At 32.5% G+C, this 12,339-nt stretch overlaps 2 protein-coding genes across 2 annotated transcripts; one reads left to right on the top strand and one right to left on the bottom strand.

The window, feature by feature from the left end:
- Positions 1-152: 152 nt before the first annotated feature.
- On the bottom strand, positions 153-2,794 carry LOC116015337 (glycine-rich RNA-binding protein 4, mitochondrial-like). Its single transcript, XM_031255376.1, has 5 exons — positions 2,667-2,794; positions 1,795-1,935; positions 1,626-1,694; positions 667-773; positions 153-513 (listed from the first exon to the last, which is right to left on the bottom strand). The coding sequence occupies exons 2-5, from the start codon at positions 1,925-1,927 to the stop codon at positions 364-366; spliced, it is 459 nt and encodes a 152-aa protein (XP_031111236.1). The 5' UTR covers positions 1,928-1,935; positions 2,667-2,794; the 3' UTR covers positions 153-363.
- Positions 2,795-10,639: 7,845 nt separating this feature from the next.
- LOC116015781 lies at positions 10,640-11,906 on the top strand. Its single transcript, XM_031255954.1, has 2 exons — positions 10,640-11,093; positions 11,203-11,906. Exons 1-2 carry the CDS (start codon positions 10,640-10,642, stop codon positions 11,904-11,906), a joined length of 1,158 nt encoding a protein of 385 aa, XP_031111814.1.
- Positions 11,907-12,339: the final 433 nt, after the last annotated feature.

Raw genomic sequence — 12,339 nt, 5'->3', positions numbered from 1 at the left:
ATCAAAGTTCACAATGCAATATGAATCCTAATTCATGGTACAACAATTGGGTTTAATTTAGTTAATTTGTTTCAAATAATTGTATGGGTATTTATTGCACCTATTAAAATTTCTATTAAATTGTATAATAAATCTAGTAGGCAAAGGCAATCTGAACAATACAATACAAAAATTAAAATATTTAATAAATATCCTGAAGCTGTATAGAAACAAGCTTCATATTTGATGCAGTTTAAAACTGTTTAGGAGAACAATAAGAACATCAACCATTCTATCTAAATTATCCCCAACCACAAGCAAAGTTTCCACAAAACTTAAAATGCCATATGCCCTTATAGACAATTGACCAATCTAAACATAGACTTAGTATTCTTCAGAATTGCGCCCATACCTTCCACCGCCAAAACCCCCATCACGAGGACCTGACCTTGACCCGCCAAAACCCCCTTCACGAGGACCTGACCCGGACCTCTCTTGGGCGTAAGACACCCGAATGTTTCTTCCTTGCAGTTGCTGCAACGAAGAGTCGAAGATCAAGGCCATTTAAAACAACGAACGTAAAGCATGAACAAAAAATTAGCACCTCTAGTCAAGTCACCAGGTTTAAGTATGTTGCATTCGGTGTTTTCTATATTTCATAGACTTGTGTTTCTATTAGGTTCTTACCTGTCCATCCATAGCCGAGAGAGCCTCATTTGCCGATTCAGCCTCTGTGAAATTCACAAACCCAAATCCTCTTGATCTCCCGGAATCTCTGTCAGTAATCACTCTTGCTGTACCACAAAACAATACAAGTATATTAAAACAAGCAAAACTGGGCAACAAAATCATGTAAAACCAGATTGAAAGAAACAGTACTACCCAACATTCTCATCCAGATAGATTACGAGAACTCAAACTATTAATAATGCAATTTTCAACACTACAAGCACATGAAAGAAAACCAGTTAATTGGAATTACCCGAGTCCATTAACTACTTATTCAACCATGCAGAGTTCTCTAAAAGCGATTTTACCATAGAATGAACCCATTTACTCACTCCTTTTGTCCTTAGAAAAGAAGTTTCATAGAGGGAAAATATATGCATATTAAGATTTATAATTAGTATAATTATGAAGATAGAAAACCTCAAGTCTAAGCAGAAGAACAAGACCATATACATAGAGTTTTGTTATAAGTAAATATCCTCAGCCCCCCATTTCAATTAGAGAGAGAGGCAACGAGTAAAGATAATTACCACAAAGACACATGCAACAGCATACAAATAGGAGGCAAAACCCATTATTAAAATGAAATAATTTTCAAGGTAACTAAAATTGCAAGAATAACAGAAATACAAGCTGTCAGAAATACAAGGTAGTAATGGTTAAGAACATGATCAGAAAATATGTTATCTGATGTTCAAAGATACGCTTAAATCATTTAAATGCAATACATATAGGTGTATGAACACAGATAAACAAAGAGTGTTGGCCTTTATCTTTTAGTTGATATACAACTCACTAATTTGCACATACAAAACACAGCTATGGAACATATAACATCATATACCCCTAAACTGGCAATTACAAGAATTAAAATCAAGATAATATACTATTAAAACAAATAAATAAAAACAGCTCACCTTCCACAACCTCACCAAAGCTGGAGAATGCTTCCTTCAGGGAACAGTCATCCGTACCATAAGAAAGGCCTATCAGATCATAGATAAACACATATTATTCAACTTCTCACAAAAATGATATAAATCCCAAAAAAAAAAAAAAAAGCCTCAAGAGTTAAGCATTGCCTACCACCAATGAAAAGCTTTGTGGACATGCAGCGCAAAGCATTAAACATGGAAGCCATTGGAACTTGAGCAGTTGATGCATTGTTAGTAGAAACACTTCGCCTAACCAGACTCCCAAGTTTATTGCAGAAAGCCATTACTACAGCTGAACACATAATATTCACATGCACAAATGTCAATAACAATCAATAGATTTAAAACCATCAGCAAATTATCTTAAACATATCAAAATTTACAGAGTAAAATTTAAAGGTATCAAAATAGATTAGACAAATCACTAAGAACTCAAAGGACATATGAAAGAATAATTCATAAATTGGCAATCAAGAAATACAGAGTTAGAGACTTAGAGCTTAATACAGGTAACAACTAGTCCATAAAATATTTTTTCAGTGTTGAATGCTTCGAACCAAACAACGTAGTTAGGGAATTCATTGAATTAAAATTCAATGACCCCTAAACTACAATCAACCAAACAGGCCATTAGTACAACATCCTTCAGAATATCTGTTTCTATCTAGTTTCATCACACTGTACAACCAAAATCAACATCATTGAAATTTCTGATAGTCAGTGAAGACATTTAAGAAAGCAAAAAAATATCATTCAGTCCCTCCAGCTAACTTCATACAACAGACTTTCAAATTTTTCAAGTCCTGAAACGAAACACACATCTGACTAGAACCCAGAAATCTACTAAAAGATGCAGAGGGCAATACTAATCCGCAAAGACGCAAAACCGTTGCAGAAAACAAATTGAAAAACCAGAAAATAAACTAATGAAAATCTTTCAATATCGTTAATGATCCAAGAATATGAATCAAACCCGTCGAATTACAGAGACCCAATATAGTGAAAGGAGAAGAAAACGCATACCTGTGATAAAGAAGAGGTTTTGGGTTTAAGGAAGAAGCTGAAGGCAAGAGAGCGGCTAGGGTTTAACAGCCTCTACGGGATATATAGGAGGAAAGCGGTGGCTGACTAAAGTGAGAAAATATCTACGAGCCTTAAGCCCTTTTAGTTTTTACGGTCATTTGGTTGTAATCGGATTAGAGAAAAAAAAAAAAAAAAAAAAATTGGGGAGTACTATTTTATCGGTGAGAAATAGAAGAAAAATAAAGTTTAAAATTTTAAAATTTATTATTTGGTTTATAGAATAGAATTATTTGAAATAATATTATTTTATTTTTTTCTAAGAACTTTTCTCCCTAACTTCTAAACTTTACCTAAATACTTTTTATCCCTAAATACATGAACAAAGAAAAAAATTTCAATCACCTTCAAATTTTACTATATGTTTCATAATATTCATATAAATATTTATATATTTTAATTTTTATTCTTTTTATGTTTATACTCGTAATGTTTTTTGTTCGCTACTATGAATAGTCGAATAGCGAACTACTATTCGCAACAACAATTTGAAGTTGCAAATAGTAGCACCTTGTTATTGTTTGCAGTCCCAATTTGCTATTGCAAATAATAACTCTTTGCTTGATGCCTAGCAGTACGTCAAGTATAATTTTTTATATATATCATTAATATTATATTTTTAATTTTTTTTATTTTATGTAACTAGTAATTATATTTTTAAATATTTTATTTAAACAATTCTATTACTATATATTTTAGTGTTCAATATTGTTATGAATTTCTTAAAAAATAATTTTTTTTGCTGATGCTTATTAATACTCCCTTTGTCTAATTTTACCTGTCCTATTTACTATTCATTGGTCAAACCAACTCTTTCTTCATTGCTTATTTTCTTTAGTAATTTTTTATTATTTTTAAATTTAATTTTTTGTGTTTAATAGTACTTTTAATGTAGTTTCTAAATATATAAATTTTATATATTAATGCTAAACTTAATATTATGAAAAATTGGATTAAAAATAACTTCAGTCAAGCCTCGTTAAACGAATCAGACATCCAAAATGAGACGGAGGTAGTACTATATAAGTAATTAGCATATAAGTTTCACTATACTATGGATAAAAATAATAATGTTGAGAATGTTGATGGGGTGAAAAACTATATAATAAGAATAATTTTATAATATATTATAGACAAAAACTTGTGTGAGACCGTCTCACCGTAAGACGAGTCGGGTGAAGATGTAAATGTAACACTTATACACACAAATGTCATACTTATATGCTCAAATGTAATACTAATCAGGAATAAAAATTTTGTTACTTAGAAGAGTAAAAGTATTACCTTTTCCATAATAAATAATATTGACAAGTTTTCCTTTCTTGGTTAGTTGTTATGAGTGGTGTGCCTGTAGCATGATAGGCGACACAACATCTTGGTAAGTGTCAATTGGTGACTTATGATGATGCCTTCCATACCTAAATGTTAGGCTAAGCTATTTAATTTTCTCGAGACAAATATTGATCACGACCTAAAGAACTCTAGGTCAAGATTTTTCAATGGGTTTTTAGACTTAAAGTCTTGGCCCTCTTGTAGTATATTATATTTCACCCAATAACCCTAACAAATATTTTTCATGAAAACAAGCTAGCAACATGAATAGTTAATTAACACAATATTAAAATGTCACATACACGATTCAAAACATATCTTAACTTGTTGAAAAATAAACTTAAACTATTCAAACTTTATCCAAGTGACCCTCTAGTCTCTACACTACAAATAATTGTAGAGTCAAAGACATGCCCTAAAAAAAAGGTTAAAGTACAGGAGTGAAGACAAGTAGACAACCCTATCTGCCATTGAATTGCTAAGACAAAACCTTTGTATGTATAGTAAGTATATGTAACATGCAATTAGTGTTGAAACTGGCCTCCACGTACACTTTTGTTTTTCGTCTTCCCTTTTGTGGAGTGTCCCAAAAGTAATACATTATATTGACATCCATATATGCAAATTGATTATGCTCTAGCCTAACTAATCTAAATGATTATTAACGATTTGATTCATTTAGGTCAACACCTGCGGCACACATGTCTGTACTATACTTTCACATCATTCTTTTAAGTGTAGCTCTTACCACATATGTAATTCGTCTTACCAACTCATAATAATAAATATATTTTTCATATTTCATCATGTCATAATAAATAAACACGACAACACATGTATATCTTACCAATAACAACAATAGTTGTAAAAACATATATAATACAATCACAGTTGATCAGGTTGTTGACTTGGTAACCATAAGATTATTACAAATTTGACTCCCAACAAGAGTCTGGATATACCCCGTGTGCACTCTGAAATAGTATACAAACAACTATTATTTTATTATTATTGATTAATTTGTGGGAAACTAAGAAAGAAAAAAATGTATTGGCAAGATGGAATATCTTTTATGACAGACAAAACTTAATTATTCAATAAATCCAACAAAAGAGTGTCCAATACAAAGGTAGGGGGAGTGGTATACCACTCACCAAGGTTAGACATAGAAACAACTTGCCTAGCCAAAGCATGGGCAGCCCGATTCACAGACATTTTAATGAAATTGAAGCTAATTAACATTGCTAAAATAATGTTTTCAAGCTTCTTTAATATAATATCAGAAATAATAATACCAAATTCAAAATTAAAACAAGTAGCATGTAACGCAGTAATAACCATTTGAGCATATGTTTCAACGTCCACTTAATCAATATTCATGTCCTTAATCCAACTTAATGCTTCCCGGACACTAACAGCGTCCAATCCGCCACCTTTGATGAGTAACACCCCAGCCACGGAACAGATTTAGCGGCTATTAATGAGCCCACACTATCTCGTAGAATCCACCCAAACCCCATGCGACAATTTCCTTCGTCAATAGCTGCATCAACATTCAACTTCATATGGAATATCTTTTATGCAATGGACTAATAATATAATGTTCCACAAGAATAACCCTTTTGCTTTTTAATGTTATGTTGTGCTTTATTAGGCAACCTGTCTTTCATTGGCTTGTTATAGGATTCCAGGCTACTAAATGTTACGCCGTGCGTATTTCAATGGTCATTAATTATAAGCATTAATTAACATTAAAATTAATATTAATAATTAACAATTTATTGGTAAAAATTGCCCAGAGAAGGAAAACTTAGTACTTAAGCATTGGTGGGAGATTCTCCCAAGTTTGTCATATATTCTGACTAAAAGCAAGTGAAAATTCAAAGACAATCCTGTGTTTTATTGTATTTTTATTTAATGTGTGGGGAATCATATGTGGGAGGAATAAGATTAAATTGTTACATGTGCAAACTGTGCTGTGAATTGAAATAGAATTGAAACCATAATAATCAGTATATACTGTAATATAAAACTGGCCGGGTCACGTATTAATAGCTAGTTTAATTTGTACTGTTAAGAATAAACAAGGTCGATTCTAAAAAACCAAAAGGGGCGTATCTAATGATTCAATTTGGAGGGTTACATATGCATACAATGAAATTTCTATGTTGCGGATCAATATCAATGCTAACTAAAATGAGCTGACATGTAGGGACGGAGTCAGAAAATTTATATTAAGGGACAGAATAAATACCAGTACTGATAATACATGATATCATTATATATTATTATATTGTATTATAAAACCGAATTGATTATGTACAACTATTCCTAAACTATGATATAGAAGTTTAGACCTATTCATCTATAGTACTTACTTTAATTCAAACCTTGATTTAGGGGTCTCCTCTTGGCACTAAACAAAGAGGTCATCAACGGTACATAAAACTTGTAAGATCACAAAATTTGTTGAATTGACAAAACATGAAATCTCTTACATGATATTAAGGATCAATCTTTATTGTATGTAATTTAGTCTATTCGTTAATAAAAAAAAAAGGTCTAATATGTTATTACCCTATTAATTAGAGCAAATTACACTTTTAGTCATCAACTATTATGATGTTACCACATTTATCCTCTTCTTTTAATTTTTGTCACATTGCATCCTTGATTTTTATTTGTTTATCATAAGAGTAAATTTCACTTTTAGTTTTCAACTATTGTGACATTGTCACATTCAGCCATGCTCTTTTAATTTTGTCATATTACATCCATAACTTTGAACAACTTTCACTTTTAGTCTTATTATTTTAATTTTGTCATTACATCTATGACTTTAATTTGATTGCCACCTTAGACGTTTGTTAAAATTTCTATTAATATACCGTTAAAATTGATAAATGACAAAAAAAAAATCTTTACACATATCGTAAGTTCGTAACTCATATTTTTAACATAGTAGAAATATCGTAAATATAAAGGATGTAATTATATATGGGTCATGTATGCTAGATAGCATGCCCCCAACTTTTTCATTCATTCGGATGTTGGAGGCTATAGGTTGATTGACTCTAAATTCCTAAAAGGGCAAAAGCATCAAGCATATCCAAAAAGATAAAGCAATTCTTCTTGAGATTGAGTTGGATTCTCAAATTGCTTTGCTTGCTTGCTTCAAAAGCAAGCAAATCTTGCGTGGAAAATTCAAATTAAGCAGACATATTTCGTCAATAATAATGTTATAACTACTTATAGTATTCATCATTTAATTAGGTTTCTAGTTGCTTTAGTATATATATCTTATGGTCTAGTTACATTATTACATCATTATTTGTATTTTATTAAATTTCATTACTGAAAAATTATTGATCTGTTTTCAACCACCATTATCAAATGACTATTGTACATATGACGTGAGGTTACAAAATTTCTTAGCCTAGTAAAAAAAACTTAATTTCAATCCACTTTAAGTAGGTGGTTACAAATTTCAACCGTTTTTTTCAGTAATCAAAAAGTTTTGGAAACCAATTCAAAATTTGAAAACTTATACTGATCTTTTTATATATATTTAATTAGGAAAAGTAAAGACATTCTGATCAAGCGATAAAGTGACTCTCCCAAATAAGAAGTCACAGGTCTGATATTATATTGTATCAGGGACAATAGTACTAAGCGCGTGCATTTTACAGGAAATATAGATTATTATATCATTAAGTGTTATAAATTGAATATTAATTAATGTATACTACTAGTAATATATTTGAATGTTTAGAAAAGTATTATAATAGAAATACTAATTATTAAACGTAAAAAGGCGTAGAGGAAAGAGGAAAGCTAAGAAAAGTGATTTCTTGCTTTCAAATAGCTTAGAAAGGGGATTGGGAGTTGGGACTCATTTCTTTGTTATTTCATTTTGATTCCTGATTACAATGACCTCCATTTCTATTTCTACATTATATACTCACCAACCATGTTAGATATTCATATATTACGTGAAAAATTACTTAAAACTTTCATATATACTACTAAGGCTAGGGATGGCAACGGAACGGGGAGTATACTCCTTGCCTCCTCCCCGTAACCTCGACAGAAAATTCAAAATACTCTTCGTCTCAGTCTCCGATCCGTCGGTGATTAGGTGGGGACGAAAATTCCCCATTCCCGATCAATTCTTAATCAAAGTGTTAAAATTAGAGTTAATTTAAATTAAAATTATATATATATATATATATATATATATATATATATATATATATATATATATATATTCAGGGATGGGGCGGGAGGGCCCTCCCTACCTAAGGCCCTTCATACCCCGCGGTATCCCGTCCCCGACAAGAAATTACACACATTTTTCATCTCCTTTTCGGTTCCTAAAAAAAAAAATTCATCTTCGTTTTCGTTGGGACAAGGATCGGAGATTCCTGTCCAGGACGGGCAAATTGCCCTCCCTACCTAAGGCACGCTTTATAATATGATAGTTTTGAATTGAATGTTGTGGAGTGATAAAACTTTCATTTAATCTTGGAACGACATTAATTTAACAAATCTGAAAATAACATAGAACCAAATGGCAACACCAAATTAAAGGGTTCAGGATAGGTGTAAGGCTTCAATATCTGTCTAGTGAATGATCGAATATACTTGTTGACATATATATTTCAACATCAAATGGTCAATTGAAATTTGTGACTCCGGTAACCCATCCAAGTTGGTTAGGTATACAAACTTATAACCACAATATCACGAGTTTGAATTCAATTTCCTTGATTTGAGCCGGTCAACTATAAGCAACTTAGGTTGGTTTATCTCATTATGGTCCTTTGTCGGTTAGGGTTCTAAGATGGTGTTTACTCAGTGCATATCCTCGGGTAATGTTTATGGGCTTCCCGTCATTATTGTAAAATTAAAAATTAATTTGATCATAATGATAAAATACGTTTTAATGTTGGTTCAATATTAAAGGAAAAGCAATATAAACTACAGTACATATTCCTGAGCTAATATATAGAAGTATAAATCTCTTTTCCAATTATTAATTTAGACTTTTAGTAAAGACGAATCACACTTTTCAATTAATTTAGTATAAAAAATAGACATAGCAAAGAGTCATGGGCTCTATAGTCCATGTATTACTTGAAAGTTGAAACTCATTAAAAAGTAATCAGTATATACACATGATGAGAGGCAAAACACATCTTTTAATTTTGAGTTTAAAATAAGAGAAAATTACATTTTTCGTCCTTAAGTTATACGATAATTGTAGAATTTGTCGTTAATTATTGGTTATGCTCACTTTTCGTCTCTAAGCTATCATTGGCGTTGCACTTTTCATCGCTTTACTAACAAAACATTAGAGACAAAATTTACCACTTTAATATAACTTAGGGACGAAAAGTGAGTACGAAAAGTCCAACGCTAGTATTATAGTTTAGGGGCAAAAAGTGAGCACGATCAACACTTAAGGACAAATTCTACAATTACCTTATAACTTAGGGACAAAAATGTAAATTTTGCTTAAAATAATTATGATTTAATAAAATTGCCACTTATTTGAAATTGTCTAAATTTAATTAGTGATTATTAAAATGTGTTCATTTTAGCAATTGATAGGACTAAAAATTGTATATTTTTAATAATCATAAATCAAGTTTAATTAATTTAAATTCAAAACTCAAAAAGTAAAAAATATAAAATTGATTAAAGACATGGAATAGGTCAAATATTCTCCAGTAGAGTAATTTATAGGCAGCTCCTCCCCTCACATGGACAGCAATAATCAAAGTTTAAAGAGGGATGGAAGTGATACTGTGACACGTGTATGGATGGGTAAATACTAAAATATAGGCGGAGGTGCCACGTGGAGGGCCAGCATTTCCGTTATTATGAATGGCAAAAGAGAACCAACCCACATGTGCATGATCAAATGTCTTTCCTGACTTCTGACTGATGCATACTACATGCGAAGAACCTTTTTACATCCACGACACCATTTAGCTTACGCGCCACTCTCTCCGCTTGCTGTCACCCCAACTTCCCTCCTCATTTTCACTCCCTTCCTCTACAAGCAAAATTATCTTCTCCGGCCTCTGGAAACTTAGTATAGTTGGTTCGTCGCTTGTACTTAAAAATCATGATTGGAAGTGGTAGTGTAGAGTTCAAATTCAACTAAAAAAATGTATAGAAAAAAGGTCCAAGAATAATAGAAATTATGAATTGGATTTCTTATACACACATGAAGACAAGGAAATGAATGATATGATTAGTGGACTGATTGCGCAACTCGCGGTCTTAATGAGTCGAATATTGTCCTTATTCCCAAGAATAATAACCTGGAAGTGGTGGCTGACCTTAGACCTATTGCCTTGTGTAACGTCTTGTATAAAATTATTGCTAAGGTAATATCTAATAATAGGTTTTGTGATGTGATTTCTGAGTCCCAAAATGCTTTCATTCTTGACAGACTCATCACTGATAATATTTTAATTGCTGCTAAGGTGGGCATTTTTTGAACAAAAAGCAATTAGGTAAAGTGGGTTGGGGTGCACTGAAACTAGATATGGTCATCTAAAGCCTATGATAGAATGGAGTGGCCTTTTCTGAGGAAGATGTTGGTGGCGTTGGGCTTTGCATATGGGTGGGTTAAGTTAATCATAGAATGTGTTACCACAATATCTTATAACATTATGATTAATGGTGTGAATGGTGGACATGTTATCCCATCTAGAGGACTGAGGCATAGAGATATCCTTTCTCCTTACCTGTTTATTATCTATGTTGAGGGCCTCTCTCTTCTATTACAGCAGGCTCAATATTTGGGTTCCATTCATGGATGTCGAGTTGCTAGGGGTGCCCTAGCAATCTCACATTTATTTTTTGTAGATGATAGCTTGCTTTTCTTTAAAGCCAATGCCCTGGAGGCTGGAGTGATTAAGCAGTGCTTTCATACTTATGAATGCTTATCTGGTCAAACTGTCAATTTTCATAAATCCAATCTGCTTGGCGTCTCTAAAGCAACGAATTTTGGAAAATATTTGGGTTTGTCATCTTTCATGGGAAGGAATAAACGTGTTGTGTTTTCTTACATTGAAGACAAAGTTAAACAAAAAAATTGAATCTTGGAATAAGAAGCTGCTTACACGGGCAGGTAAAGAGGTTCTTCTTAAGAGTGTAGTTCAGGCTATGCCCACTTTTTCTATGAGTGTCTTTTTGTTGCCTGACTCATTGTGTAAAGTATTAGAGCGTGTTATGAATCGATTTTGGTGGGGTTCAGGAGGATCTACTAAGAGGGGTATCCATTGGATGGCTTGGGATCGCTTGTGTATCCCGAAAAAGTTTGGTAGCCTGGGGTTCAAGGATCTCTGTGCGTTTAATCTAGCTATGTTGTGGAAACAAGGATGGAGATTTCTCACGAAGCCTCAGTCTCTTGCATCCCGTATTTATAAAGCACGGTATTTTCTTAATTCTTCTTTTATTGATGCTACATTGGGGAATCGTCCTAGTTTTTGTTGGAGGAGTATCATGGCCTCCCATACCCTTATCTATAGTGGGGTCAGATGTAGAATTGACAATGGGACCTCAAACTTGGTATGGGGTGATCCGTGGTTGTCGGGTGATCCTAACCCTATGGTCCAATCCTTAATGCCACCTCATCTTAGCGGCACCACAGTAGCTGGCTTGATTGACCAGATTGTTCAGACCTATGATGTTCCTTTACTTCATGAGATTTTCTTGCCCACTGATATTGGCCGCATCTTACGTTTGCCTCTAAGTCCCACTTATGAAGATTCATGGTTTTGGTATGGGGACCCTAAAGGCTGCTATTCTGTCATAATCTTTGTCACAATTTGACCTCGTCTATTACTGGATTCAAATCTTATATTGATATTCCCACCTCTGAGTGCAAAAGTCTTATGGCTTCTTTTATTTCTTGATTTATTAGTTTTATCCCTCACTCGTCTAATTCTTTAGCACATTATTTAACTTATGCTACCTATTCTCAGGCTAGCCCTTTGTTTTGGGACTTTGTTCCCTCTGACTTTGTTTCTGCTATTTTGAATTAATATATCGTCTCTGATTTGGTTTTCAATAAATAAAAAAAGATTAGATAAGGTAATAAAAAAGTATACATTTTAAATCATATTAATAAAGAAATACAATTTACCTTTAAAGTGAACAACTGTAATGTAGTCCAAAGATATTAAGGGGTAGTTTCCCGCTTCAATTTATTGGGTTATTTGAATGTCTTCTTTGTCAATAAATCATCCCCAAATAATTAATATGA

Source organism: Ipomoea triloba, chromosome 4 (genome assembly GCF_003576645.1).
Source record: "Ipomoea triloba cultivar NCNSP0323 chromosome 4, ASM357664v1".
In the NCBI taxonomy this organism is placed as follows: Eukaryota; Viridiplantae; Streptophyta; class Magnoliopsida; order Solanales; family Convolvulaceae; genus Ipomoea; species Ipomoea triloba.
This window is presented reverse-complemented; position numbering and strand designations above follow the sequence as displayed.

What these genes read in the sequence shown, in the direction of transcription:
- LOC116015337 (XM_031255376.1), bottom strand. Translation starts at nt 1,927, where the DNA reads ATGGCTTTCTGCAATAAACTTGGGAGTCTGGTTAGGCGAAGTGTTTCT. An exon ending in CACAAAGCTTTTCATTGGTG is followed by an intron (nt 1,695 to 1,794) that starts GTAGGCAATGCT and finishes ATGATCTGATAG; the next exon opens with GCCTTTCTTATGGTACGGAT. An exon ending in CTTTGGTGAGGTTGTGGAAG is followed by an intron (nt 774 to 1,625) that starts GTGAGCTGTTTT and finishes TTTGTGGTACAG; the next exon opens with CAAGAGTGATTACTGACAGA.
- LOC116015781 (XM_031255954.1), top strand. Translation starts at nt 10,640, where the DNA reads ATGGAGTGGCCTTTTCTGAGGAAGATGTTGGTGGCGTTGGGCTTTGCA. An exon ending in GAATTTTGGAAAATATTTGG is followed by an intron (nt 11,094 to 11,202) that starts GTTTGTCATCTT and finishes TTACACGGGCAG; the next exon opens with GTAAAGAGGTTCTTCTTAAG.